The sequence below is a fragment of the Perissodus microlepis genome, chromosome 18, assembly GCF_051167445.1.
Source record: "Perissodus microlepis isolate ML-2025 ecotype Zambia chromosome 18, ASM5116744v1, whole genome shotgun sequence".
Taxonomy (NCBI): domain Eukaryota; kingdom Metazoa; phylum Chordata; class Actinopteri; order Cichliformes; family Cichlidae; genus Perissodus; species Perissodus microlepis.
In genome coordinates, this window is record NC_140478.1 from 22,980,128 (window position 1) to 23,004,657 (window position 24,530).

Sequence of the window (24,530 nt, forward strand, 5' to 3'; positions counted from 1 at the left end):
TTAAATGGTAATTATTGTTTTTGTAGAGGCATTTCACTTTCAACATGCAAATATGTGAGATTTTGCAAAATAAATGCCTGTCAGAGTCACAGCTAACATTGTTTAGGGGTGAATTCTGATTCTAATGAAATAGGAAAAATAATAACTTTAACAGGTTTTTACTTGCTATTCGTTTTTTCCCCCCTGACATATTGAAAGTTAGAGAAAGGTGACACTGCACAACACCTTACAGGGTTGGCTTCCTTCATAGTAAACATATGGTGGCTACCTACTTACCAGCAAATCTCTGCCAGGGGGGCATCTTTAACTTCTTTATTTATTCACAGGCAAAAGTAATAGGCTTTTCAGTCTCTCCTTTATTGGAAAACAACTTTGACAACCCAGAAAAGGTGGTCAGCCAAAACCACTTAACCTATAGCCATTCAGCTAATAGATCGAACTGACAATGTAGCTCGGTGGCTCAAGTGAGGCCAGATGGCTTTAAACTAGCTAGATTAGCTTTAGGTTTCCACGGATTCTTAACCTTCTCACTGACTCCTAGAAGATGGTTTATTCCCTGCTGCTCCTTTATTGTGTGCCAAAGGGCTAATAATAAAAAAAACAAACAAAAAAACAAATAGGATCAACATTTACTACCCAGCAGATTGCTGGACTTATGCAGTTACACTAACTGTTATTAATTATGCAAACATGTAAAATTGAAAACTTCGCGAAAACTATCTATCTAAAAAAAACACTTTACATCAGAATTCACAGCAAGAGTCTCAGTGAACCTCTTTGAAGGCAATTTGTATTTTTTAAAAGAAAAGTTCTGGATTTTGTTTGGCATGCCAAGAACGCCTAAATATATCTTAAGGTGGGTGGGGTGAGGTCAGTGGAAATCTCCAGTCAAGTCTTTAGGCTAATTAAGGATGGGGTTGATCTCTGCAACACCTACTGTAGCATCTACGGCTTTGGCTGTGCCAGCTGGCACGGGTGAATCTTGCAGGCTGTAGAATGAAATACCCAGTGCCACCAATCCAAATCCACTGTGTACTATCAGAAGCAGATCAGCAAGATTATGTGTCAATTATGTGTTGATTTGAGAAATGCAAACATGGTACTGAAGAAAACCTTTTAGCTAAAAAAGTTAAAGGAGTGAAATGGATTATGTTGAAAAATTGACTGCTCAAGCATGAATTACTTAATTATTTGTCAAGTGGGGTGCGACCCCTTACTTAGATCACTATTTTTTGCCTTTTTGGCTTTTTAAAAAAAAAGACAGTGAAAAGTTATTGCAATGATTATAGTATACATGTATATTTGAACCCAATATATCAGTGTGTATTCCACTTTGAAAAATGTAATGTGATTAAATCCACTTTCATTTTAATTTATCAAACCTAGTAAAATGAGTAGTGTGAGGATTAAAATCTTTCACTTGCTTGAATGAAACATTATTTTACGTGTTTACAGTGTGCAGCCATTTAAGTGAAGTCTATCTCTGTGTCTTTCCTCTCTTATATTGTCTATAATGAAGGGATTAGTAGGGGGGAAAAACTCTCAGTACAAGCCATTATCTTTCAGACAATAGATTTTTTGAAAGAAAGTTTTGTTGAGCCTTCATTAGCAATGGCCTCCCTCTGTGGTCTGAATGCAGGACACATTTGGAGCAATTACTTGACCAGAAAACAACTGTCAGTCATTCTTAAAGGGGAAGGATTCCAATTAATAAACCTCTTAAACTCTTTGATTTTACTAGCATTCAACCTCCAGCTTTGGTGTCTTGTGCAGTTAAGGAGGAGTTTTGTCGGGGGAGACATGTTACATGTTCTTTCTGCACAGAACTTCAGCAGTAGGTCATTTGCTCAGTTGTTTGCAGGGGATTTCAAGGACTTAACAGGGAGTAACAAATGCCTACGGTAGATATTGTTAGAGTCAGTTGTCTACTTACGGACTGCAGAGACGTCATGTACGCAGCCTAGCCTGTGGAAGGAGAACGAAGGAAGGTAAGATTACTTTATGTACTTTCTCGCTATGCATTCTTTCAAATATGTTGATAAACACTTTCTATAAAGCTGATTTATATTTAGGCATGAGATGAGTTAAATTCACTCTTTTGTGCCCTGAAGGCAATCACAAAATGTATCCAGCTAAATTCTTAACCATGCTGATTGCCTTCCTATTTGACAAACTTGAATCACATTACAATAGAAATGGGAATCAGTGTAAACTCAGAATCGGCTCAATTTTAAAAAAAAAAAGAAGAAAATTTTACTCACTCAAATTGTTTAATTATGTAAAATAGTTTTTACTGAATTAATTCATAATTCTTCCAACTTTTACCAGAAGCTAATATTCCCAATAGGGACTCCTGCTCTCATTTTAAACTAAAGGATCACGATGAGCAAACTGGGGCTCCCGTAAAGTCCATCAAGACTAATAACAAACCGTTAAATTACCTTCAAGTGCAGAACTTTACATTTTTGTCTTTTTTTTTCTTTCCTTTTATTTCTTTTGCAGACAGATATGTGAATTGGCTTTGCTCTTGTGGAAACGGCCTGCACACTCCACAAAATTCTGCTCTGCTGCTCTGTGTGAAGCAGAACAACAGGTGCTCTGCCTCGTCTCACTTGGTAGCCTTTTGCTTTTCTCTGACAAGGAAAAAGAGACAGTGTCTCCGAAGGTTCGAATGCATTTGTCAATGGATACCCTGGGAATAGTGGATGATAGTTGCCTAGACAACTATGACATGGCAAAAGGTGCTGGGTCAAGTGCCGGAGGCAGGGTTCACAGTATCGATGTCATACTGGGATTCACTAAAGACCAGGACCCTTTACTCCATTCAGCAGAAAGTGATGAAAGCCAGAAAGCAAATGGAGCAAACCCTCAGGATCCTGAAAAGATGGTCCCATCGGACCACTACACTCACCTACCAGACCTCGGAGACAGCTCCCAAAATTCTTCCTACCATGGTGAGTCTTTTAATAAAAGGCATAAAAACCAGGAAGTTTTTTCCTCTCAGTTTAAATCATTGAGGGGATTTTCTTGTTAACCGACTAAAGAGTGGAATTAAACCTGTACTAAGGTTGTTAAGATCTTGTACATCCAGTTTAAACATAGTACACACATTTCTGTATCAGTGCTCAGGAGCTTTAAGCCATCATGTTAATTGAGTTGCTTTTCTGAAACAACTTGTTTAAATACACTAGTTTTGCACCTCATGCAAAGCTATTTAACAATAAGATGCAATAAGTTCTGGCAAGTGGTAAAGTAACTGACATACTTACTGTACTGTAATATTTAAGTTTGTGTACATGCTAAGGATGAAAAATAAGCATTACTCCAAACTTTACAGCCCATCAAATTCAAAAGTTAGCCCAAGTGTTTAAATAACTTCAAGCACCCAAATTAAACTGCTCACTACTGAGTTTCATCAGCAAAAATTATACATAGATGAATAGATGGTGTGGTTTAATTTTATCTGTATGTTTTGACTAACGCTCTTTTATACAAAATGAAGATGTGAAATACATTTAGTGTCTTTTACATAATTTTACTTTACTTTCACTTCGGCACTTAAACAAGAAAGAAAGCTATCTTACTCTCTTCATACTTGTTGGCTGCAGGTGTAGCTACTAACACAAAAACTGATTACATATTATTATGTTTTACTTGTAAAGTAACTGGTACATCTCACTGGAAAGCAGAGCATCCAGTTTGCCATATTTCTTCCTTTACCTTCTGAGGATGAAAGTAGTGCCTGTCGATACAGGCAAGGCAGGTGGGACCAGTTTGAAATAAGAGGCCGACAAGCCAACAACATCAGCGTATTTAGTCAATTAACTAAAATTGAGTGTAATAAGTATTTAAGAATAAAGTTAATTGTCCTGCATATATCATAACCAGAATTACAAAGTGCTGTAGAACAACTAGATAGAAAAACAATTAAATACACAGTTTATGTGTATGAATAAACAGGTTACTGTCACGGCGAGTGAAAAGAGCCGTGTGGAAAAGGAAAAGGAGGATCCAAACGCAGGCAGTCGTGAAGGTGTACGGGTGATTTATTGAACACAAAATAAATATGGACAAACAGCAAATGGAGCACGAACTAAACTAGACTGGAAACAACTAAACTACAGAGCACAAACCTGGACAAGAATGAGAACGAGCAGAGGAGCTTAACGATGGACAGCAGGGAGAACACACGGGTGACACATGACGGATACACAGACGGACCAGCAACTACAATAACCGAGGACACGACTTAAATACACACAGAGAAACACAGGGGAATTACACACAGGTGGTGGACACAGCTGGGAATAATCAACAAGACGAGACAGAGGTAAAACTGAACACACCCACATGAGACGCAGACCTTCACAATAAAACAGGGAACGAGAACACTACACCAAGACGCAGACCTGACACTGAGACAGACAGAATGACACATGGAACCTGAACTAAACATGAAACCACAATTCCTAAAACATGGATAACAGAAACATGAAACTCTAATAATAATAATAATAATAATAATCACAACCACAAGAGAACAAGAAAACAATCCATGATGCAAAATTAAACCAAAACATAATAAACTCAACATACTGGGTCCAACGGACCCAGAACCGTGACAGTTACACAGACAGGAAAAATAAGAAATACAACTAAAACAAAAAGACTAATATAAAACAAAGGATAGCCCCCAAAATATATTATATTTTCTTCACTTGTATAACACTTTTTAGAACACATCGATTGAAAAACAACTGGACGTTGTTAACTGGCGACTTAACTGGATGTTTTAACCTCTTAAGCCCCAAGCCTAACTGATCTTCTGCCTTTTGCCCCCGTATCAGGGGGCATTTGGGCTTAAGAGGTTAAAACTTAAAATAGAGATGTACACGAGTCAGATCTCCAAGAATAAGAATTATTATCGTTATAGAGCACATCGTTCATTGTGGTTTTAGCACAGAAAAGAGCTTGATTTCATTTATCGGGACCAAAGATAAAGATTTAATTAGTTGTATCTGACAGTGACTTGACTGAAGAGGATTTGTGTCGCCCTGGTCTTTCCCAGGAGACAGAGCTGTTTATTTCATTAGCAGCGAGCTGAATGACAACAAAGGAAACGGTTGATATGTAGTATGGTTCTACTGGCTTTTGTTGAGGGTTCCTTTATGACAACTTATTAGCTTAAAAAAACTATGACAAATGACAAATTTCTTCTGCCTTGCACACTTTAAAGAGTTAGAGTTAAAACTGTGTGTGATTATAGACACCTCCATATTTACAGTGGCCATGCTTCAGTGTGACTGTTTGCTGGACAAAAATACATATTTCATACACATTTTGTGGACAAAGGTTGAATTCTGGATTGTAAAAGATGACACACACAAAAATCCTGTATATGAAGGATGAAATAAAGCATGGTCGAATATACATTTCTGTGCAACTGCTATTTTATTACATATCTTTATTGTGAGTCTTTATCCCTGCAAGTTAAAAATATAATTCCAAAGCCAAACAGTAGTTCTGCACCAGCTTTGAAACTTGTACCTCAAAACTGTGTTTTAATATTTAATGTAGGGTTTACTATAATGTGCATTAAACACGAGTCCCTTTAAATAAGTTTTAAAGTTTGGCAGCTCAGGTTGATTTGACTGGACGCGACTTTAGAGAGGCAAGGCTGAGATGGTTTGGACATGTGCAGAGGAGTGATAGTGGATATACTATATATAAGGTTGTAGAGGATGAAGCTCCCAGGCAGGAGGAAAAGAGGACGACCACAGAGAAGATTCATTTATGCAGAGAAGGAGTAGGTGAAAATTGTGACAACAGAGGATGCTAGGGACAGGGTGAGGTGGAGGTGGAGGATCCCTAAAGGGAGCAGCCAAAAGAAGAAGAAAAGCAAGTTGGTTTGTTAAATTAAACATAAAAAAGAAAGCAACCTACATTGAAAGATTTGGAAGACTGTTCTTTGATTTGTCTAAAAGCAGTCACTTTCTCCTCACGTGCACTTTTAGAACAAAGATACTTTTTATCCATGACCATATTGCGTGGAACGATTTGCTATGACTAATGAGCTTTGGTACATCACTCACATGACTCCCTTGCTCTACATCCATTTCTTAGAAAGCACAATCGGCACTACAACTGTTTACCTGGCTTGTGCAGAAGCCAGTTGTCATGGACTTGCAGGTTTAACTGGTAGCATCTGTCACTATGGGATTACTGCAGGGAGGAATTCAGTGAAAGACATGATGTCATTTAGACCTAGCCCTAACCCACCCTAAGGTTCATAAGCCTTTAAAGGGCTTTGAAAAGAGTTTTCAATCATTGATTTGTTTTAACATGGAAGCTAATAAAAGATTTCACTTTCTTAGTTGGTGGTAGAATAATGCATAAAACATTTCCCCCAAAGTATTCACTTCTTATTAGAAAAATCTTACATATATCAGGTTTTCTCGGTTTCTGATGACTGAAATAACAAAGGGCAATTAGACCATTTATTATTGTTTGCCATAAAGTGGAAATATATAACAAATGTTGGACATTTAAGTAGTGTGCAATTTAAGCCGAAACATCAAAGCACTTTAAAATCTTAGTTTCACTGCTCGGTTGTGTCCTTTTGTTGTTGTTGTTTTAGAATCTGACATTTTCTCTGGTGACAAATGTGAGGGAGAGATGAGCAACTTGCAAAAGGAGGCAGATGATGCTGAGGGATCACCAGAGACCACTAAAGATGAAGAGCACGCTAAAAAGAAACACAGAAGAAACCGCACCACTTTCACCACCTATCAGCTTCATGAGCTGGAGCGAGCCTTTGAGAAATCTCACTATCCAGATGTCTACAGCCGTGAAGAGCTGGCAATGAAAGTCAACTTGCCTGAGGTTCGAGTTCAGGTAAAGGCAATGTATATGAAGATATAAGCACATGTCATCCAGATAGTCTCACAACCTAAATAACACCACAGGGACTGATTGATAGTGTTTACCAATCTTCCATCAGAAATCCATGAAAGAAATGAATATTTACCAACCGTTTGTGTTTAATGAAGGGTTAGAAAAAATCAAAAAAGTAATATGGAACCTGAGTGGGATGGTGTTGATATGGAAGATTATTTGTTCACCTTTTAACAAACGTGCTTTTTCTTGGAGGATTCATTATTCAAAGCTAATGATCCGATGACCATATTGCCTGAAACTCTTTGGCATGATTAATGGGCTTTGGTACACCTGACTCCATTTCTTGGAAAGCCGAATCAGCGTTACAACTATTTACCTGGCCCGTGCAGAAGTCAGTTAAAGTCTCTGTTTAGATTAGAGAAGGCACGGACTTACAGGTTTAAGTGGAAGCATCTGTTACTATGGGATTACTGCAAGGGAAAATTCAGTGAAAGGCACGATGTCATTTGCAAAAGGTGCAGCTATTGGTAGTAAAAAAAATTTGTATTTTATTCAGAATCTATTTTAAGGATTTACTTAGTTTTTTCACTATGCAATCATATGGCATTTAACTGTTAATGCCCTTTATGTTCACTATTGCCCGGAAAGCAATTGTCCACTTTTAGGTCAAATACTGTGCACACAGACACAGAAAAAAATATTGCACCAACTTGTGTTATTACTAGAAAATACATTTGCAGCCTCCATAGTCTCCAAGATATATTTTATTAATTTTTTAGTTCTTGCTAATGTAATTCAAGGCTTCCTTGTCCATGCATCATCCCATTTCATATCATTTTGTTCGGTTCAGGTGTGGTTCCAAAATCGAAGGGCAAAGTGGAGACGTCAAGAAAAGATGGACACCACAACCATGAAGCTCCATGATTCCTCCATGCTATCCTTCAGCCGTCCACCGATGACTCCAAACGTGGGGCCAGTAGCCAATCCAATGCCGCTGGATCCCTGGCTGACCTCACCTATTTCCAGTGCCACACCCATGCATACCATTCCAGGTTTCATGGGTTCACCTCAGAGCCTGCAACCCACCTATCCAAGTCAAAGCTTCCTTAACGCCCCACCAACGATGGTCCAGTGTATGCAGCCACATATGGGGCCACCTCCTTATCAGTGTCCTCCCAGCTTCAATGACAAATACCCAACGGAGGATGACAGGAGTTCAAGCATTGCAGCACTCAGGATGAAGGCCAAAGAGCACATTCAGTCAATGGATAAAACCTGGCAGCACATGTGATGTGAAGCAGACAGATTTGATTTAGCTGGTTCTCTATCACATCAAGACTATCTCTCCACTCTGTTACATATTCCATATGTAGGGGAAATGATTCCCCTTTGTCAGGGTGTGCGGATACTTCTTTAAGACACTCCGGCTTGCCCAGTCAGGCCCCACAGCTTGACAATAAAACAGCTGTGGAGATGTGAACGGAATGTGTCTCCGAGCCTAAAGGCTGGAGATATAGTCTCTCACTCAGAGAACCGAGGTTACAATGTAACCACATGTTCCGTTAATGTTTACAAACTCCCTTTAAAGCGTTTGACTCGTGTTCCAGTGACGCGGACACGTGATACCAAAGAATTTTTTTTAAATCAATTTTATGTCTAACAAACGTCTAACCATTTAAAAAAATCACTTTAAAATATATTTAAGTTTCAGCGACCCTTGTTTTAACCCTACAAATACAATTAAATCCCTGCCAGGTTCTTGAACAGACTCTTGTTTAACTTTTGTAATCATTCATTTTGTAAACCTTTAGTGAATCTCTATTGAACTGAGATGAGAGATGATACATAGAGTCATGTTGTCAGAAGTAGCAATGTTTTTGTATTGTACTACAACGTGATGAAAAATTCATACTTGAGATTTTATAATTGAGTTGTTCTGACTGTTTTGTGGTGGTAAGATATTTTACAACACACACACTGTCACTGTTTATGGATGCATTATGTACAGGTATTAATGATATATGTTATTTCGATATAAGATTTCCCAGCTCCTATGAAGTGACTATGACCAATTAGTTGCCTGTTAAAGGGCTCCAGAGCTCCTCTGTTTTATTGTAAATTTAGTTAGTTTGATGTTTTTCTTTCAGTTGCTGCAAAGAAAGTGAAAATTTGCATTCAAAGCCAGTTTTCCACTAATATCAATTTTGTTTAGTCTTTATAGGGAATATGAGTGTTAATGGGCTTTTGAAGAGCACCGAGTTCTGATGGGGGAGGTTATCGTAAGTCATGTAGCGTAATCTATCTTGGAGGCTAATCTAAACAGACATGCACACCTCTTAACACCTAATTACTGCTTTTAAAGCGATTAACCCTGGATTCTCAGCCATAGACAAAGTGCCCTAAATGGCCCTGAAAACTCTTTTTTGAGCTCTGGTTTACATGGCCCCTGCTCTAAAAATGTGACAATTATAATATTAATTAATTGATACAGAAAATATATTTTTTTAATCATGACTGCATCTTCATGTTGATCCATTTTGTCTGCTCATTATTTGAATGTTGACTAAATATTCACTTAGGTCAGGTGGAGTTGGAGATAAAAGATTAATGGGTGGTGGAAGTCTCTCTTATCTCTTGGAATTAGAAGAGTTGAATGTAACTGTTGGACCACAAATAAACAATATTTTACTGACTTGGCTCAGAGACATGTATGCATTAAGTCAATGCTGAAGGGTACTGGAAAAATGTTCCCTCTCAATTTTCCTTCTGCTTCTTATGGCATTTGCAAAGACTCCTAAATATGCTTAATTCTATATGTCAAAAGTACTGTATTAGCAATACATGTATAAGGGTAATACTAATAAGTAAGGTTATGAGGGAAGTATTCACAAATATTGTCTGTATATCCCATCCTTGAGAAACAGCACCATCAACAGTCAGTTTTACAGGCTTTGCTGCTCTTTGTGATCACCCTGATCATAAAACCAAAGAGAAAAAGAAGATTTCACAAACGTTTGAAGATGTTTGTTTTCTGTTTTCAATTATATTTCGAACCCCTTTATGTTTTTAGGAACGTGACTTTTATTTTCCAAATGCAAGACCCAGAATAAAGTTACAGAGCACAACTGTTGATTGTGGACCTTGTTTTTCTCTCCACGCATCCATTAGCCACCAACATGACTTTGTACTGTTAATGAGTGCTGGTGTACAATAGGCCATGTAAGATGTGACCGAGAGAGCTGGCCTGACGGAGGCCTGTTGTGCTCGTGCAGGCCTGTGGAACTTTGCCAGGCTGTTAGGCAGATGAAGCTCCACTCCATCAGGCCCAACCGGGGGTGTCAGGGGCCCTGCCTGCCAGGACGCTAAGGCCACAAGGGCTCAAGCTGTATTGAGCCCTTGTGGCCAGTAGCCTAGGTGGCTTAACTGCCCCGTTTATTTTGGGACCAATGATTGGGCTATTATGCATCCAAGTACTCTGCAACAATGCCTTTTAAACCTTTATTTAATCTGGATGAAAACTCCTGTGATTAAGAACCTCTTTGGCAAGAATGTCCTGGGCCTTCTGAAGAAATCTCACGCAAGCACACCAACAACATGCAGTCCACACAGCAGCGCCCTGCATGGGCTCAAACTTACACTTGCTCCACACTGATATGTCTTGTCTGATAGACACCATGAACTCCACAACCATTATTTTTAGGATATTTGCCATCAGAGATTGTCAGATATTAGAAAAGCCTCTTATTAGAGGTGTTCGGGCTCAGTATAAGGAGTCAAAAGTCTCTCTCTGTTACGGGTCTGCTTTGCAGTTAGAGTGCAAATAAACTAATACCATTTACATGCCTTAGTAGTTAAGCACAATAAAGCAGTAGAATGACTTCAGATGAAAACTGTCTATGCTATATTTAGCCTTAACCAATTCTCACCACACCTTTGTCAGAAAGACTTACAGCAGCAAATCCCAGAATATGTCCAAGACACACTCAGAAACAGCAATTCATTACACAAATTATTGTGTTATTTTGCTTGGCCAAGCATGACCTTCTCCGAGTCTCAGGCTCTAGTTAACAAGCTGGCTAGCGGGACGTGGTCCACGGTGGAAATAATGAGGGAAAGGAGCGGAAATAATTGGGTTTGATTAAGAACGTTTTTTAAAGGGACACCCTTTTCCTCTAGACAAAACTGCAGATCCCTTAGAGGATGAGGGGGCTTGATCACTGGCGCCAGTTGTTTGTCTTTGCTGCTGTCTTCACTTTGAAAATAAGTTTCTCAAACAGTGCTCCCTGCTTTGTCTCACAGACCTGCATGGCTGTATTTATAGTTTTCAGAATGATATTTTTCTTCTGAATAACCATTTTTAATAATGACAAAGAAAAATAAAACAACACTTCACCCTTTATCGAAATAAACGTTTTAAAGTCAAAAGTAATCACTAGTTTTTTTCTTATTTTAATTCTCTAATCATATATAAAAAAAATGCATAGTAGACAAAAACATGACCAAAGTTTTGATTATTTATTTCATTTCAGAGATCAGTTTATTAAGTAAACATGTAGTTTAAGTCACCCACACTAACTACCCAGCTCAGAACACAAACATAAAATTGAAAAAGATGAAATTATTTTACACCACTAGGAGGATCTGTCAAGACTCCATCTATATTAAAAGAGTATGCTTTTCTGCAGGAAATGTAATTATTTCTGTTTTTATCACTTTTACATGTTAGTAAAGATAAGCAACTGTTTTTTATTTGATGTCACAGAGCAGGGCAACCCCACGCAGGATCCAGTGGTCTGGTGACTTGACTGTAGGCAACATCACTGCTGTGATGTAGTTCAGGTCTGTGCGCTTTGGCTTCTTGTAGATGGGGCACACATAAAGCTCAGGATCCGGAGGGGCAGTGGAGTTGACAGCGAACATGTAAATGACAGGCAAGGGTGTAAACAACACTTTGGGTGAGGACTCGATGAGACGGGTGTTCTTTCTGTCCCAGCCAGCACCATCAACGTACAAACCATAGACATAAACTCCCTCCTGTTGAAGAAAGGCAGTCAATGACAGGATAGTCCATTATTTTATTCTCTCTTTAATAAAAAAAAAATCTATTAGTCAATTGCCTGTTATTCACAATTTTCTGAAAACACTGCATTTTAACTCACTGTTGGTGAGGCTGTGATCTCCTCCTTTGTGTGCTTGAGTACTTTGTTGTTGAGTGTGACTGTGTCCAGAGCCCAGCCTTTGTTCGCTCTGGTTACTTCTTGCCTCATGGCTGTCAGAAATCCTGCAAACATCCAAATAAAGACAGGATTAGCATCAGTGTGAAGGAGTTTATTCCCAGTTGTTGGTAACATTTTTAGGTTTTCAACAGACTGACAGCTGGTTTTATTTATCTTCATTTAGCTTCAAAGTACAGTGTTAGGGATCGATATCAGGAGTCCTGCTTGTTTTCTCATTGGCTGTATATGATACCAGTAAAATGCTCAAAGGTTCAACTAACCCTGTGGGTTGAAGAAGCCTGTCATCCAAAATGTTTTTGGTCTTCCTTCAAACACCCAACTGTGGAACTGTTTGTTTCTCTCCAGGAGCTCAGTGAACCAAAAGCCTAGCGTGGAAGACTCCCAGGAGATTTTCCTCCACAGGTTTGGCACACGGGCATCAAAAATATTGTCGAGGGCATCACGCAGGTTCTAGGAGTGAAGTACAGACTTTAAAACTTCATAAGTGCATTTAATCGTATAGTTTAATCACTATGTGTAAAAAAAATAAGGCATTTCTGAAGTTAACAGTTAAAATGATTCCATAAATGGGGCGGGGCGATCGTGGCTCAAGAGTTGGGAGTTTGCCTTGTAATCGGAAGGTTGCCGGTTCGAGCCCTGGTTTGGACAGTCTTGGTCGTTGTGTCCTTGGGCAAGACACTTCACCCGTTGCCAGTGTCCGGCAGCCTCGTCTCTGTCAGTGCGCCCCAGGGTGGCTGTGGCTACAATGTAGCTTGCCATCACCAGTGTGTGAATGACTGGATGTGTGAAGCGCTTTAGGGTCCTTAGGGACTAGTAAAGCGCTATATATGTTAATATTTGAACAGAAAAGTAAATTTACCTCGCTCATTATTATAGTGCCATCGATGGCCAACTTCAGGTCTGTCAGACTTATGCGCACCAAACTTATAATCCTTTGCATTCGATCTACTTCCTGACGTAGGAAGATGTTCATTGGGTTAAGCGCTCCCATCTTCAAGAGCCTCGCTTTGACCTTAACCAATCAAAGTGACAGCCATTATATTTTAGTTCATGTAAACGTGACAAAAAAGCATTTGAACAGACAAACTGACCTCATGAGGTACATAGTTAGGAGGCAGCTTCTCCAACATGTCCTGTGCCATGTTATAAACAACAGACTCTCGAGTCACTCCTGATCCCCCTCCACTTTCCTTGGGCTGAATATTTGTGATTGTGTCGAGCACTTCAGCAGATGCGTTTGTCTGGTACCTGGTTAATATTCGTTACAGAGCAGAAATGCGTGGTTAGCAATTATATCAGCAATTACAAGCAAAGCATTCAATGTTTCATGATGACCACATCCTCTCCTTACGTGATATCAGCATTGGAGTGCAGTCCTAATGCCTGGGGTGAATCCACAGTGGGCAAACTCTGAATATATTCCATGTACTCCTCCACTGTCTCGCACACAGGAATCTTATAGCCCGTGTAAAAGCAAAATGCTGGATCAAACATCTTTTTACTGAACCACACCTGCAGAAAGAAATGCAAAATGCAGAGTAACCAGGATATAAACCTTTATTCATCAGTGAAAGGTAACTCAAAAACAAACATAAAACTGGGATTCTTACACGAGAGAAACACTTCAACAGGCGTTTGTCATAGTCATCTGTGACTCTTCCTCCATATTGCACCTCAGCTAGCATGTATTGCACAGTTACCCATGACACATCATGCTGGAAAAAAACAAACAAACCACACACTGGTAAGTGAGGGCAGACGATGCGAACTCATTTTTCTTTTTTACATTGTCCCAGATGAATCCTCACCTTCTTGTAGCGACAGTCATCCAAGTGCTTTTCAACAAATTCAACACTTGCTGTGAAATCAGCTGAGTTGAACTCATAAGGTATGTTCCAACCCAATGGTCCGAACTTGCGTCGCTCCTTAAAAACAAAGCAATAAATAAATAAATAAATAATTTTAAAAATATGAAACCAAATCAATTTACATGGCTTCTCACCAGGTCCTCTAAAAGGTCCTGCCTGACAACATTTTTGTCTTCGTTACACTGGCTCCCCAATGAAGTTTAGGGTTTAATTTATAAATATGGTGATCACTTTCAGAGCCTTTCACAGTCAGATGCCTTCCTATATCAGTGAATTACTTCAACCAAACATAACGTCTAGATCTCTGGTGTCACCTTATCAATGCTTGTTGGCTGTGCCTCGGTCCAGATTAAAGACAAAAGGTGACTGTGATTATGGCCCCAGAGCTTTGGAACTCGCTTTCCATGAAACTAAGATCTCTGGACACTGTTGATATCTCTAAAAAGAAACTTAAAATCACCTGTGCACGTTTGCTTTTATTTAGCATTATCTTTTAAAGTTTTTATTTTTAATTTGGTTTATATCAACTTCTGAAAATGTAAAAGACTTTGAGAATTTTGTTCTTGGAAGGCGCTATATAAATAAACCGTACTAACAAACAATCAGGATCAGAGTAACTGCAATTAAACTTTGACAGACTGGTGAAGGTTTTTAAATAACTGCAGTATAATTAATAAATTCAGGTAGATTGCCAAAATGTTGCAATCAGTGTGTAATCTAGCTGTATTCTTATGTCAAAATAGGTTACTGAGGGTCATTTTGTAGTTAAATTGTCATGCTGCAGACACTACATTAACTTTTGTGGGGGATTTCCTGATGGTAATTAATGCCAAATTAAATTAATTAATTCATGTGAATTTCTGTATAACCTGATATCACCGCATTTTTTGCATGATTGCATGAAATTTCCAACTTCACCCAATTCAATTAAAAAAAACTGATGTAAGACTGTAAGATCCCAAGCTGACTGCACACAGGCTCAATAATTCTGGTGTGGTTTTCAACCAGTTTTCCCCTAGTGTGCCTTTAGAATTCAGAGTGATGATTCTCACTTATCATAACACACTCAATTAAGAATTCTCAAAGTCAGTGATCCTTAAATTTGTATATTATTCTGGCCTGAATCATGTCAGGAGCTACACTGATTATCTTAACCTGGACAGTACCTGCACAGCAGTGTGGAGAAAGGCCACACTGTACAACAAGGGCTTCCACGTGGGCAGGTTGCATACTTCCAACTGCTCCCGTGAAATTCCTGCAAATGTTCGTTTCAAGCCAGCACGTATTCCCTGGGGTGGATCGTTAGTAAATTTGATGGAGGACTAGAGGTAAAGGGTTGAGAAATATTTGCTTTAAGCTTGTACACAGCATCGGGTCAAGATGGGAAGTAATAAATGAAGTGCTGCAGCATACAAAAGCTTTGTCAAATGTCACCTGTAAAAGTGTGATGGAGAATCGATTGTGTGGCTCTGTGGTGATCCACACTCTAAAAGTATTGTGCATGGTGTCTGCAGCTGTGATAGTTTCGAGCAGCTCATCCATAAACTCCAAGCCCAGGTGACAGTTTTGCAGTAACACCCAGCCTCCCTATACGTATCCAGGTACAGAGACGACAGATTAGGTGAAATACTCAGCCATTATTAGGGTTATAGTACAATGTGATTGGATATCGTAAAGCTCTTCTTTAATACTCTATCTGATAGAACATTACTCAACAAGCAGTATATCTGAGAGCAGACACAAACAGGTCAGCAAATTTGTGCATGAGCAGGGAGGGAGATGATTAGCAACTGGAAAACAAAAACTCATGTGCTAAAATGAAAGGATCATGCTCTTCATTGAATTGTATTCACACCTCTATCATTGATGTCTTAACAAGCTTCCTTGCATGCACCTCTTGTCCTTGTCCCATGGAAATCGCACTACATTCTGTAGGATGAAACAATGCAATGACAAATCATCTTCTAAGTTAAAACTGCAAACTAAAGGTTGTAGTGTTGTTTTATGGTTTAGTCAAACTCACTAAGTTGAAGTTTCTTAGCTAGTGCTTCAATTTGCTCTGTGGGATCTGAACCCATAGAAAGGAAGCAAATTAAAGGGGTGCGAGGGTCACTTTCCTCCCATGTGCTGTGAAGGTTCAAGATGACAGGCTCAGCAAACCTCATGCCCAAAGAATCTCCCACATATTTTACAGCCTGAGACAAGGTACGGTCAGGGCACCAGGACCTGTGGGAAAAAAACCCCAAACTTATATGGTTATTGTCTTGTGTATGTATGTGTATTTAAAAACACAACCACATAAAAAGACCAGCAGGACAATCCAACCTTATCAACAAGAGTTTATGGAAAACATCAAGAGAGTTGTATCCATCTGGAATGACACCTTCTTCTGGTGCATCAAGACTGACCCAAGCTTTCCAATGTTTTCCACTTTGAGACACCTATAAAATATATCAATATTAATTCTGTAAGTACACAACAGCAGAAACCTCAGATTTATGATCTGTGGAAAGTAGCCTCACCTGCTTTACAATGTTTGTGAATTGTGGCAATTTGCTGAGCTCCACCAAGTTTAGCCATACCATATCCAAGATCCAACTGAATGGTTTTGAGGGGCAGGTCTTCAGGTCCAGAGCCGCTCCACCTATTTAGACATTTAATGAGCTCATCATGTTTTATAGCAATAACAGAAAGGTGCAAAATTACATTTCCTGGAAGTGCCGATGACCTCACCTTTAATAAGAACCTGAAATTTGTTGTGCTCTATTTTGTTATTCTGTATGTCAATCTTGAGGGCCAGCAAAAGGGTAAAGATGAACTTGTGGTTTTCATACAAGCCTCTGACGGTGTATCTGAACACCTCAAAAGTCAGATATTCAATGATGTTTGCAATTCGCTTCTGAGTTTTTGGGGACTTTTCAGACCTGCAAAAACAAATTCACAGTAAGAGTAAGTAGACTCTTACTTGCTTACTCTTACCTTACTGTTAGAGTAAGCCATACTTACTCTAATGTGAATTTTATCAAAGCCTTATGCTTCATACTTCATAAGAGACACACATTTTTCAGTATATAAACTGGTACTGGTGAAAACATACCTTTCCAGTGACAGGTCAAAGACTTTGAGGAACTGACTCAGGGACGTCTGGTACATGACATTAACCATGCTCATCTCTGTGATGAGGAAGTAAAGGATGCTGCCTCGAGAGGCAACAGGACGATATTCTGCTTGAGCTATATTGATCTTCACCTCTGCTTCTGCTGCAACACTGAGCTTTGCACTAACTTCTGCTGCGGTTTGCTTAGTTGTAGTCAGAATGCCGATCATGGAGTCGTCATCAACTAAAGAACCTTTAATCACACAGAAACAGCTTTTTAATAGAGCAGTAAATAAAATACAAGTATGTCTTAGACGTTAACATACAGAAGAAACAGGATTACCCTTAGTACTGCTGAGTTTGTACAGCAGGTTGTCTTCCAGCTCTTGCATTTTTCTCTTATTAGCAGTCACATCTTTAATTAGCTTTAGTCTTTCGGCTTCTAATTCCTATTAAATAAATAATTGTAAAATTTCTGTGTAACCAAATGCCCCATCAATATTACATGCACGGTACTGAAATAACTTTTCATCAAACACATTAAAAAAATGCACTGATTTTCACAATTCATTAGTACATTTTCTACCACTAACCAATGTGAGGGGAGACTGTTTCCCACTGACCTGTTTCTCTCTGAGGATAACACGACCAAGCAGCTGGTTCTCTAGACCCTTCATGTTAACAGTGAAATCAATGATGGAAGTCTTGGCACTGACTTCTGGGGAATATGCTGGATTGGGCAGCTTGGTGGTTATATAGAGTTGGAAACCATCCATTACATTTACTTCTTTGTCTCCCACTTTGACCTAAACAAATCCGATTTATGAGACAGCATGGTTTAAAGAAGTAGACGTAAAGATTGTTGAATGTTAATGGTTTGATGTTTACCTTGAAACTTGTCCCAGATTTGACGAAGTTTTTCTCAAGGACATTGTCCAGCACAGGATCCAGATCCTCAGCTATATCTTCAATGAGCAGTGGATTTCCCAAAGAAAGAGAGTCTTCCAAATGATTACGAAAGAACTTGTGCTTCAGTGATGTGACCTGAAAAGACAAGACAGCTTGCCTCCATAAGATGCATAACTAAAACAACCAAGTTTGTTAAAAGTTTGTTGTAATCGACAAAGTACTTGGAGTGAATTGGCCATTTCTTTTTTCTTTATCCAAGCCTTTCCCTGAGTCTGGGGATCAATGAGGAGGGGATATCTTGTTGCTTTTGAGACAATGATACCATTCTGCACAGACAGGTCATCTCCAGGGAGTCCCTGAAGGTTCCACTCACTTATCTTAAACAAAAATAGGATGATAAAAGTCTTTAATAAGTCACAAATATCCTTTGAGATGCTAGTAGATATGCAGAATTAGATTTATTTTGTTCTTACAGTGGGAGGGTCCACTAGGGCAGAAATGATGTTGAGATTTTCTGTAAAAGGGATTTTATTACTCTTGAGCTCTGCCTCTCAGATGTCCTTCAGCAGCATGTCACGGAAACTCTGGTTGAACGGCCCGCAATAAGACAAGAAACCAGTGAGCTGCAGCACGTCACCCACCAGTCTGCCAAGAAGAACAGAAGCAACTTGCCTCATTATTATTCTACCCCAATCAATACACTGCAAAACTGCAAGCAAACATGCAGACATGAAAAACAGTCCCTTCCTAATACAATATTTCAATATAAAATGTGATTTTCTTTGTAACCTACCTGTTTATCTGTGATTTAAATTCTTTGCTCTGCTCTGTCCAGCGAACTTTCTCTCCACTAAGTCCATCAATAAGTGCAGATGCAGCCTGCATTTTATTCTTGCATTTCTCAGCATCATCCAGCAGGTCCTAAAAAAGACAAAACCTTGAATGATCTACAATTTCAAATTCTACATAAAGGTTTATGCAATATTAATAACATTTATCAGGGTGTACTGCACCTGTTTTTCTTTCATAGCAGCATCACATTTGGCCTTGACTTTGTCAAACTCTGCTTGCTTCTCAGCAAGCTGAGCCTCTGCATTCATTAGCTCATTATTTGCAATTCTTAGTCGGTTTTCTTGAACAGCTAGGTTAGCCTGGAGAAAGATAAAAGACACTGAGATTCACAAAAATCATATGAGGCACAGAAGTTTCATTACACATACTAACTAATATAAAAAGGCTATGAGCTAGAAGCTAGGATTAAAAAATATTGACCTCTAAATTACAGACTCAAAGGGGCTGAAAGAAGAAAGCTTAACAATATAAGTGCAACAGTCCCATGTCAGATCTACTTCGTAAACAAATTGTGTCTCTCAGTCACATTGAGCATTAACATCACCTTAAGTGGCAGCACTTCTTTGTTGATCCCAAAGAATGTGGACATAGCCCGGGTCCATGCTAGCAGACCAGCTACATTACCACACACCTTCTTTGCATTTTCCATTGTGTAATCTTCCATATCAAAGTAAGGCTGTAGCAGTTCTACTGATTCCTCATTAATTTTGTCTTTCTGGAAATGTTGGAGGCTACGTCATGAAACCAGCAGCACTCATAAGCTAAAAGAGGACACAAACATATGGCAAAGGTATCAAATAAAATAGCATTCAGTGATGTGCAACTCTCATAAACCTATATTTTATTCTCAGGAGACTACAGAAAACATCAGATGTTTAAAGTGAGAAATATACCATTTAAAAAATGAAGGATTCAGCACAAAGCCATGCTGTTGTGATAGAGGTATGAGGATGAGGATGCAGTGTCCATGTTTTCCAAAGATTTTCAAATTTCAGTTCAACTGATTACAGAATAGTTTTCCACTTTTAAACAGGATTTAGCCCAGGGACGACAGCAATGTTACTGCATCATGTGCAGACATGCAGGCATGGTGAACTGTTCTTAACTGACAGTACCTAAGCCCCTGTGGTGTTTTCCATGACATAATTATGCCTGTTTTTAAACAAACTGTATCATATTGATTTTTAGACTTGCCCTTTGCACACAGATTTCTCAAGATTTTCATAATCGTGCAATAATTTTATGTACTGTAGATGATGAGCTATTCAGTCTATCTATATTGAGGAACACTGCTGTCAAATCATCTAATTGATTTGTTACCAATTAAGCTAATTAAGCTAATTGGTTGCAAAATGTTTCTCCTAATTTTTCAGCCTTAAATATTTTGCTGGAAAATAACTCCATTTAGTGAGTTTTTATAAGAAACGTTTTTGTTACCTTCAGTGCTTCTGCCCACGATGGCTTAAGACACTGTCGTTCAGGATCAATGGAGACAGAGTCTAACTTCTTTTGAAACAAGAGAAGGCAGGAGTCCATGATCCGCATAATCAGATGTGGCGGCTTGGCTAATTTTCTCACAGTGGCAATATCAGTTGGCTTTATGGTCTGTAAAACATTTAAAGTATATGTACTGTGTACATACAGTATATATGAGAGAAGTACTTGTGTATGTAAAAAGTAATCACAGAGGTCTCACATTCAGTGCGGCTTTAGCCTCTTCTAAAGCTGGTTTAGCAGCCTCTAGTTTAGCTTCAGCAACAATTTTCTCTTTTCCAATCCCCTCCACAATTGTCTGGGCTTTATCCTTCACAACTTGGACCTCATTCTTTACAATTGTAGCAGCTTCAGCACTGACTGTTACCTCTGCCAACACCTATGTAAACGTAAAACAAGAGTTATAAAATGTGTAAAATATATACATAATACACATAACATTATGTCTATAAGTTGTGCATTTTTTGGGGGGGGTGTCACAGGAACCACTATGTATTATTTACCTTGTCAGCTTTGACAGATGCTACAGCAAGCTCTTTTTCCTTTACTTTTAGTTCTTTGGATAGCTGAGCCACAGACTCACTAGCCTCTTTTAGTTTCTCCAACCCTGGAAAACAATAACAATTTGAAAACCCCTTTTTCCTGAATAATCTTTGCAAAGTAATCCATACATGCCATCTACAGATTTCCTATTGAATTTTCTTACCAACATTCATGCATTCTGATAGTATGTTGATGCTGTTATACTTTTCAGTGTACAACGTTTTGTAACCATTTATAAAAGAGAGGTAGGATTTAGGGGTAACGTGAGTTCGTCTTCGGAATCTAAAAGATAATAGATACAATGCTGCATTGATGTAAAATACAAATTATATACAAATAAAAGAAAAATTTAAATTACATACATGAATATAAAATCATTTAAATGTAACAACATAAAAATATCATCTGTGTTTTCTACCTCTCAAAGTAGCTTTCACATGTGACAGATACTTTGTCATGGTATGTTCCCATAGCCGTCACCACAGACGCTTTGACTTCAGCAGAACAAACCATATTAAACTCAGACAAGAAATAATTGGATACAGCCACCAAAGCCTCATTTGGCCAAGGGGTGAACCAGTCCATCGTGCAGCCAGAAATCAACCCTGGAAACTTCAGAGACCGGGAGCGAAACTTCGGTCCCACCTGTCAAGGTTGTGAGACAAAATGTGCTTCACCACAGACTCATACAAATATGTCTTTGTGTATCTTTAATGTAATATTATAAACAATACAGGTGAACAAAGAATACAAAGTCCCAACATCTGAGTCACTGCTTTTGTGAAACAAGCATACAAATCTTTGACGTACCGGTGAGAAGCAAAGAACAACATGGAGATTCTTTCTTGACCGTGAAATAAAATACTCGTAAAGGTTGTCAAAAGTTGGTGGAATACGAGGAAACTCCTTTTTCATCACAGGTATTAGCTTCTGGGTGATCTCTTGGATCTCATCTTTAGCAAAAAGATTGGAAACCTGCAAACAGTCAATTCACTATGAAGTCATCTGGACCAAATATGGCCACAAACGTGGCAGTTTTTAATTACATGGTCTAAATTTTGACTTTCAGCTTGGATCAAAGTGGATTTTTGTGGATTTAAATATATCTGATATTTTTTAAAGATCCCCACCTCTCCAGATGAAAGAACATTGTTGAGGTACTCAAGGAAGGCCTCATTCTTGATATCATTATCAGTAAAGATAAAGGTGATGCCTTTGCCTTCAGCCCCAGCTGTCCTATACAGCACTTTCAGGTCATCCAGGAAATTGGTCATGTTGTATGTTCTAATAAGAAGACAAACACTATAAATTCTGCTAATTAGCTAAACCCCAGATGATGCACATGTGTTTACATGCCATAACATGCCAGGTGCAACCATGTGTTTTCATCATGCTTTTGACCCTCAATCTATGGCTTGTGGATTCCTGGGGCTCCAGGGCACCCAGTTTGAGAGCCAGTGGTATAAGGACTTTAACTTATAATATAAGCAGCATGAGGTAACTGTTGTGAATTGGCACCATATTGATACCATTAAATTCACCTGAACTGAAGGTTTAGTTTTTCTGTTCTTACCTGGTCAATGTGATCTGGAAGACGTGGTATCCAGCTATGAATGAGGCTAGCCGTGTAAGGCTCTGTTTACCTGATCCTCCGACACCCACAAGCAGGGCATTTCCTTGGTCAGTTCGAATTATCCGTGAGATCTAAAGCATTGGAATAAATCAGCATTAATTGTAGCCAGATATAAAGGAAATGTATTCGTTGGGCTTGTAGTCTGACCTTGACGAGATGAGTCATTGCATCTGTGAAGAAAACCAGATCCAGAGTCGAGCCTCTTATGATCTCATTGTGTTGAGTCTGATACATCATTAGTTTCTCTGATAAGAACTTGAAATTTGGCACCTGAAAAAGTGAGAGTTTTCTTTCTGATTAGTATGACAGCTTTCTATATCAATGTTCAACTGTATCAATATTGCACTGTAGTTATAAATACAAATCTTTTACCAGTTCATAAATTTTAGGGGCATCAAAACACGCATCCTCCCCTTCTTCTCCAGTTGGCTCAGGTGCATCGCGGAGAAAGTCCACAAAGTATGGCTCAGGATGAAGTTTTGGGACAAGGCTAGGATCAACATGCTCTTGGATCACCCGGGATACACCCTTCTCAAACCACTCTCTGTCCTCTGAGCAAATAAACCTACAGCAAAATGATGTTTCAATTTTAGCATCTTTGTTCTGCTTATAAAGTGATTTGATGGATGTGAGAACTTTACCTGTCAGCAATCACCCTTGTACATTCACTCTTGAAAAGAGCCAAGAGGGTAGGTATATCATGACACTCCTCTGCCTTGATGTTTAACATCCCTTGCCAGATCCGAGACAAATCTCTCAAATTGAAAATGTAGTGGAACTTGGATGGTGTGGGAAGCATTTTTACCTTCAATGTGAAATCATTGAATAAGATGTCTTTATTAATACATCCACTTTTATAATCTGTTCACATCATCTTTTAAGTAGTTACCTTTGTCCACTGCCATAAAATCCTCCCAGCAGATACAAGATGCTTAACCATATCTGAAATGCTCTGCTTGAATTTTCTGCATTCATGGAAGTAACCACCACTAATTATACCTACAAAAAAAATTGCATCAAAATAATCTATTTGTTAATACAACTAGTAATGAGGGGAAACAAATTTTGAGGTACTTACCAAAGATCTTATCAATTGAACTATTTGATGGCAGAGTACAGTTAAAGACAGTAAACTGCCTCTTGAGTCTTTGAGGGATGTCATTTCTCCCACCACCAGGGTGAATCATGGCAGCAAGTATCTGCACATCTTCAATAGTGGAGAAGTCTCCTGGTTTGTCCAGACTGTACATGCCACTCATTTCCATCATCTGTCGAACTATCTCATTGGTGATCTGGTTTGGAAAGTTATATAAAGGAGTTATGCCTGAATTACTGTTCAGTGGAAAATCTACACCGTAACCTTCCACATAACCTGACATGCACCCTCGAAAAATGTTGGATCAATGCAGCCAGAAATTACTGAATGGCATTGAAGGTTTTTGGTTATGTCCTAAGTTATGATGTAGATTTCCCAGAGAAGTCTAAATCAAACTTTACTAAGACTGGAAGCAACATGAAATAGTAAACAGTATATTTGCTGTTTTGTGTATTTTGTAAAATAAATATATATATATATAATACATGTATATATAAATACCTGATCTCCCCATTCATTGACAACTGGCATGTTTATATCATCAATAAAGACTGTCATCCTGCGTCCTCCTGGGGGTCCATAGGTGCTGCCAATTCTTTTCTCAATGTAACTTTCCACTGTTCGCTGTATATGTATGTATATAAAAAAGCTTTAACTAACAAAAAGCCATATAGAATTTGATAAAGATAAATATAAAGAACATTTTATAGGTTACATTTTACCTGAAACATTAGGGGTTCTGTTGCAGATGAGAAGTTCAGCGTCTTTGATAGGTCTGTTTCAGGATCATATTTTTTTGTGTAGCCTTTTATCATCACAGTTTTAGCAGTTCCTTGTTCTCCAATGAGCAGCACAGCCTATTTATACACAAAATTTAACTGTAACAGAAGTACATACCAAGGAT

The 24,530-nt window shown here is 38.7% G+C and overlaps 1 protein-coding gene and 1 pseudogene across 2 annotated transcripts in view; one reads left to right on the plus strand and one right to left on the minus strand.

Annotated features, from left to right (window-relative positions):
* The first annotated feature begins 1,768 nt into the window (after nt 1–1,768).
* LOC146367891 (retinal homeobox protein Rx2-like) lies at nt 1,769–10,070 on the plus strand. Its single transcript, XM_084913495.1, has 4 exons — nt 1,769–1,988; nt 2,503–2,954; nt 6,638–6,894; nt 7,748–10,070. The coding sequence occupies exons 2-4, from the start codon at nt 2,672–2,674 to the stop codon at nt 8,186–8,188; spliced, it is 981 nt and encodes a 326-aa protein (XP_084769621.1). The 5' UTR covers nt 1,769–1,988; nt 2,503–2,671; the 3' UTR covers nt 8,189–10,070.
* A 1,357-nt stretch (nt 10,071–11,427) lies between these two features.
* The window catches only part of LOC146367892 (dynein axonemal heavy chain 8-like), a 42,512-nt pseudogene continuing 29,409 nt past the window's right edge, over nt 11,428–24,530 (minus strand). Inside the window, exons 55-93 of the transcript XR_014797554.1 lie at nt 24,349–24,483; nt 24,128–24,250; nt 23,609–23,822; nt 23,420–23,529; nt 23,172–23,335; nt 22,903–23,095; nt 22,678–22,800; nt 22,471–22,601; nt 22,028–22,181; nt 21,708–21,872; nt 21,316–21,542; nt 21,061–21,179; nt 20,858–20,961; nt 20,557–20,733; nt 20,298–20,465; nt 19,405–19,621; nt 19,022–19,159; nt 18,802–18,929; nt 18,482–18,653; nt 18,230–18,385; nt 17,988–18,143; nt 17,723–17,905; nt 17,443–17,548; nt 17,100–17,352; nt 16,736–16,926; nt 16,525–16,646; nt 16,328–16,443; nt 16,026–16,228; nt 15,858–15,931; nt 15,437–15,589; nt 15,169–15,324; nt 13,943–14,059; nt 13,745–13,849; nt 13,486–13,646; nt 13,226–13,382; nt 12,994–13,146; nt 12,395–12,584; nt 12,057–12,178; nt 11,428–11,931 (exon numbers count right to left, since the gene is read on the minus strand). The product of XR_014797554.1 is annotated as a dynein axonemal heavy chain 8-like (transcript). The remainder of the gene's footprint in view (nt 11,932–12,056; nt 12,179–12,394; nt 12,585–12,993; nt 13,147–13,225; nt 13,383–13,485; nt 13,647–13,744; nt 13,850–13,942; nt 14,060–15,168; nt 15,325–15,436; nt 15,590–15,857; nt 15,932–16,025; nt 16,229–16,327; nt 16,444–16,524; nt 16,647–16,735; nt 16,927–17,099; nt 17,353–17,442; nt 17,549–17,722; nt 17,906–17,987; nt 18,144–18,229; nt 18,386–18,481; nt 18,654–18,801; nt 18,930–19,021; nt 19,160–19,404; nt 19,622–20,297; nt 20,466–20,556; nt 20,734–20,857; nt 20,962–21,060; nt 21,180–21,315; nt 21,543–21,707; nt 21,873–22,027; nt 22,182–22,470; nt 22,602–22,677; nt 22,801–22,902; nt 23,096–23,171; nt 23,336–23,419; nt 23,530–23,608; nt 23,823–24,127; nt 24,251–24,348; nt 24,484–24,530) is intronic.

What these genes read in the sequence shown, in the direction of transcription:
- LOC146367891 (XM_084913495.1), top strand. Translation starts at nt 2,672, where the DNA reads ATGCATTTGTCAATGGATACCCTGGGAATAGTGGATGATAGTTGCCTA. An exon ending in CCAAAATTCTTCCTACCATG is followed by an intron (nt 2,955 to 6,637) that starts GTGAGTCTTTTA and finishes TTGTTGTTTTAG; the next exon opens with AATCTGACATTTTCTCTGGT. An exon ending in TGCCTGAGGTTCGAGTTCAG is followed by an intron (nt 6,895 to 7,747) that starts GTAAAGGCAATG and finishes TGTTCGGTTCAG; the next exon opens with GTGTGGTTCCAAAATCGAAG.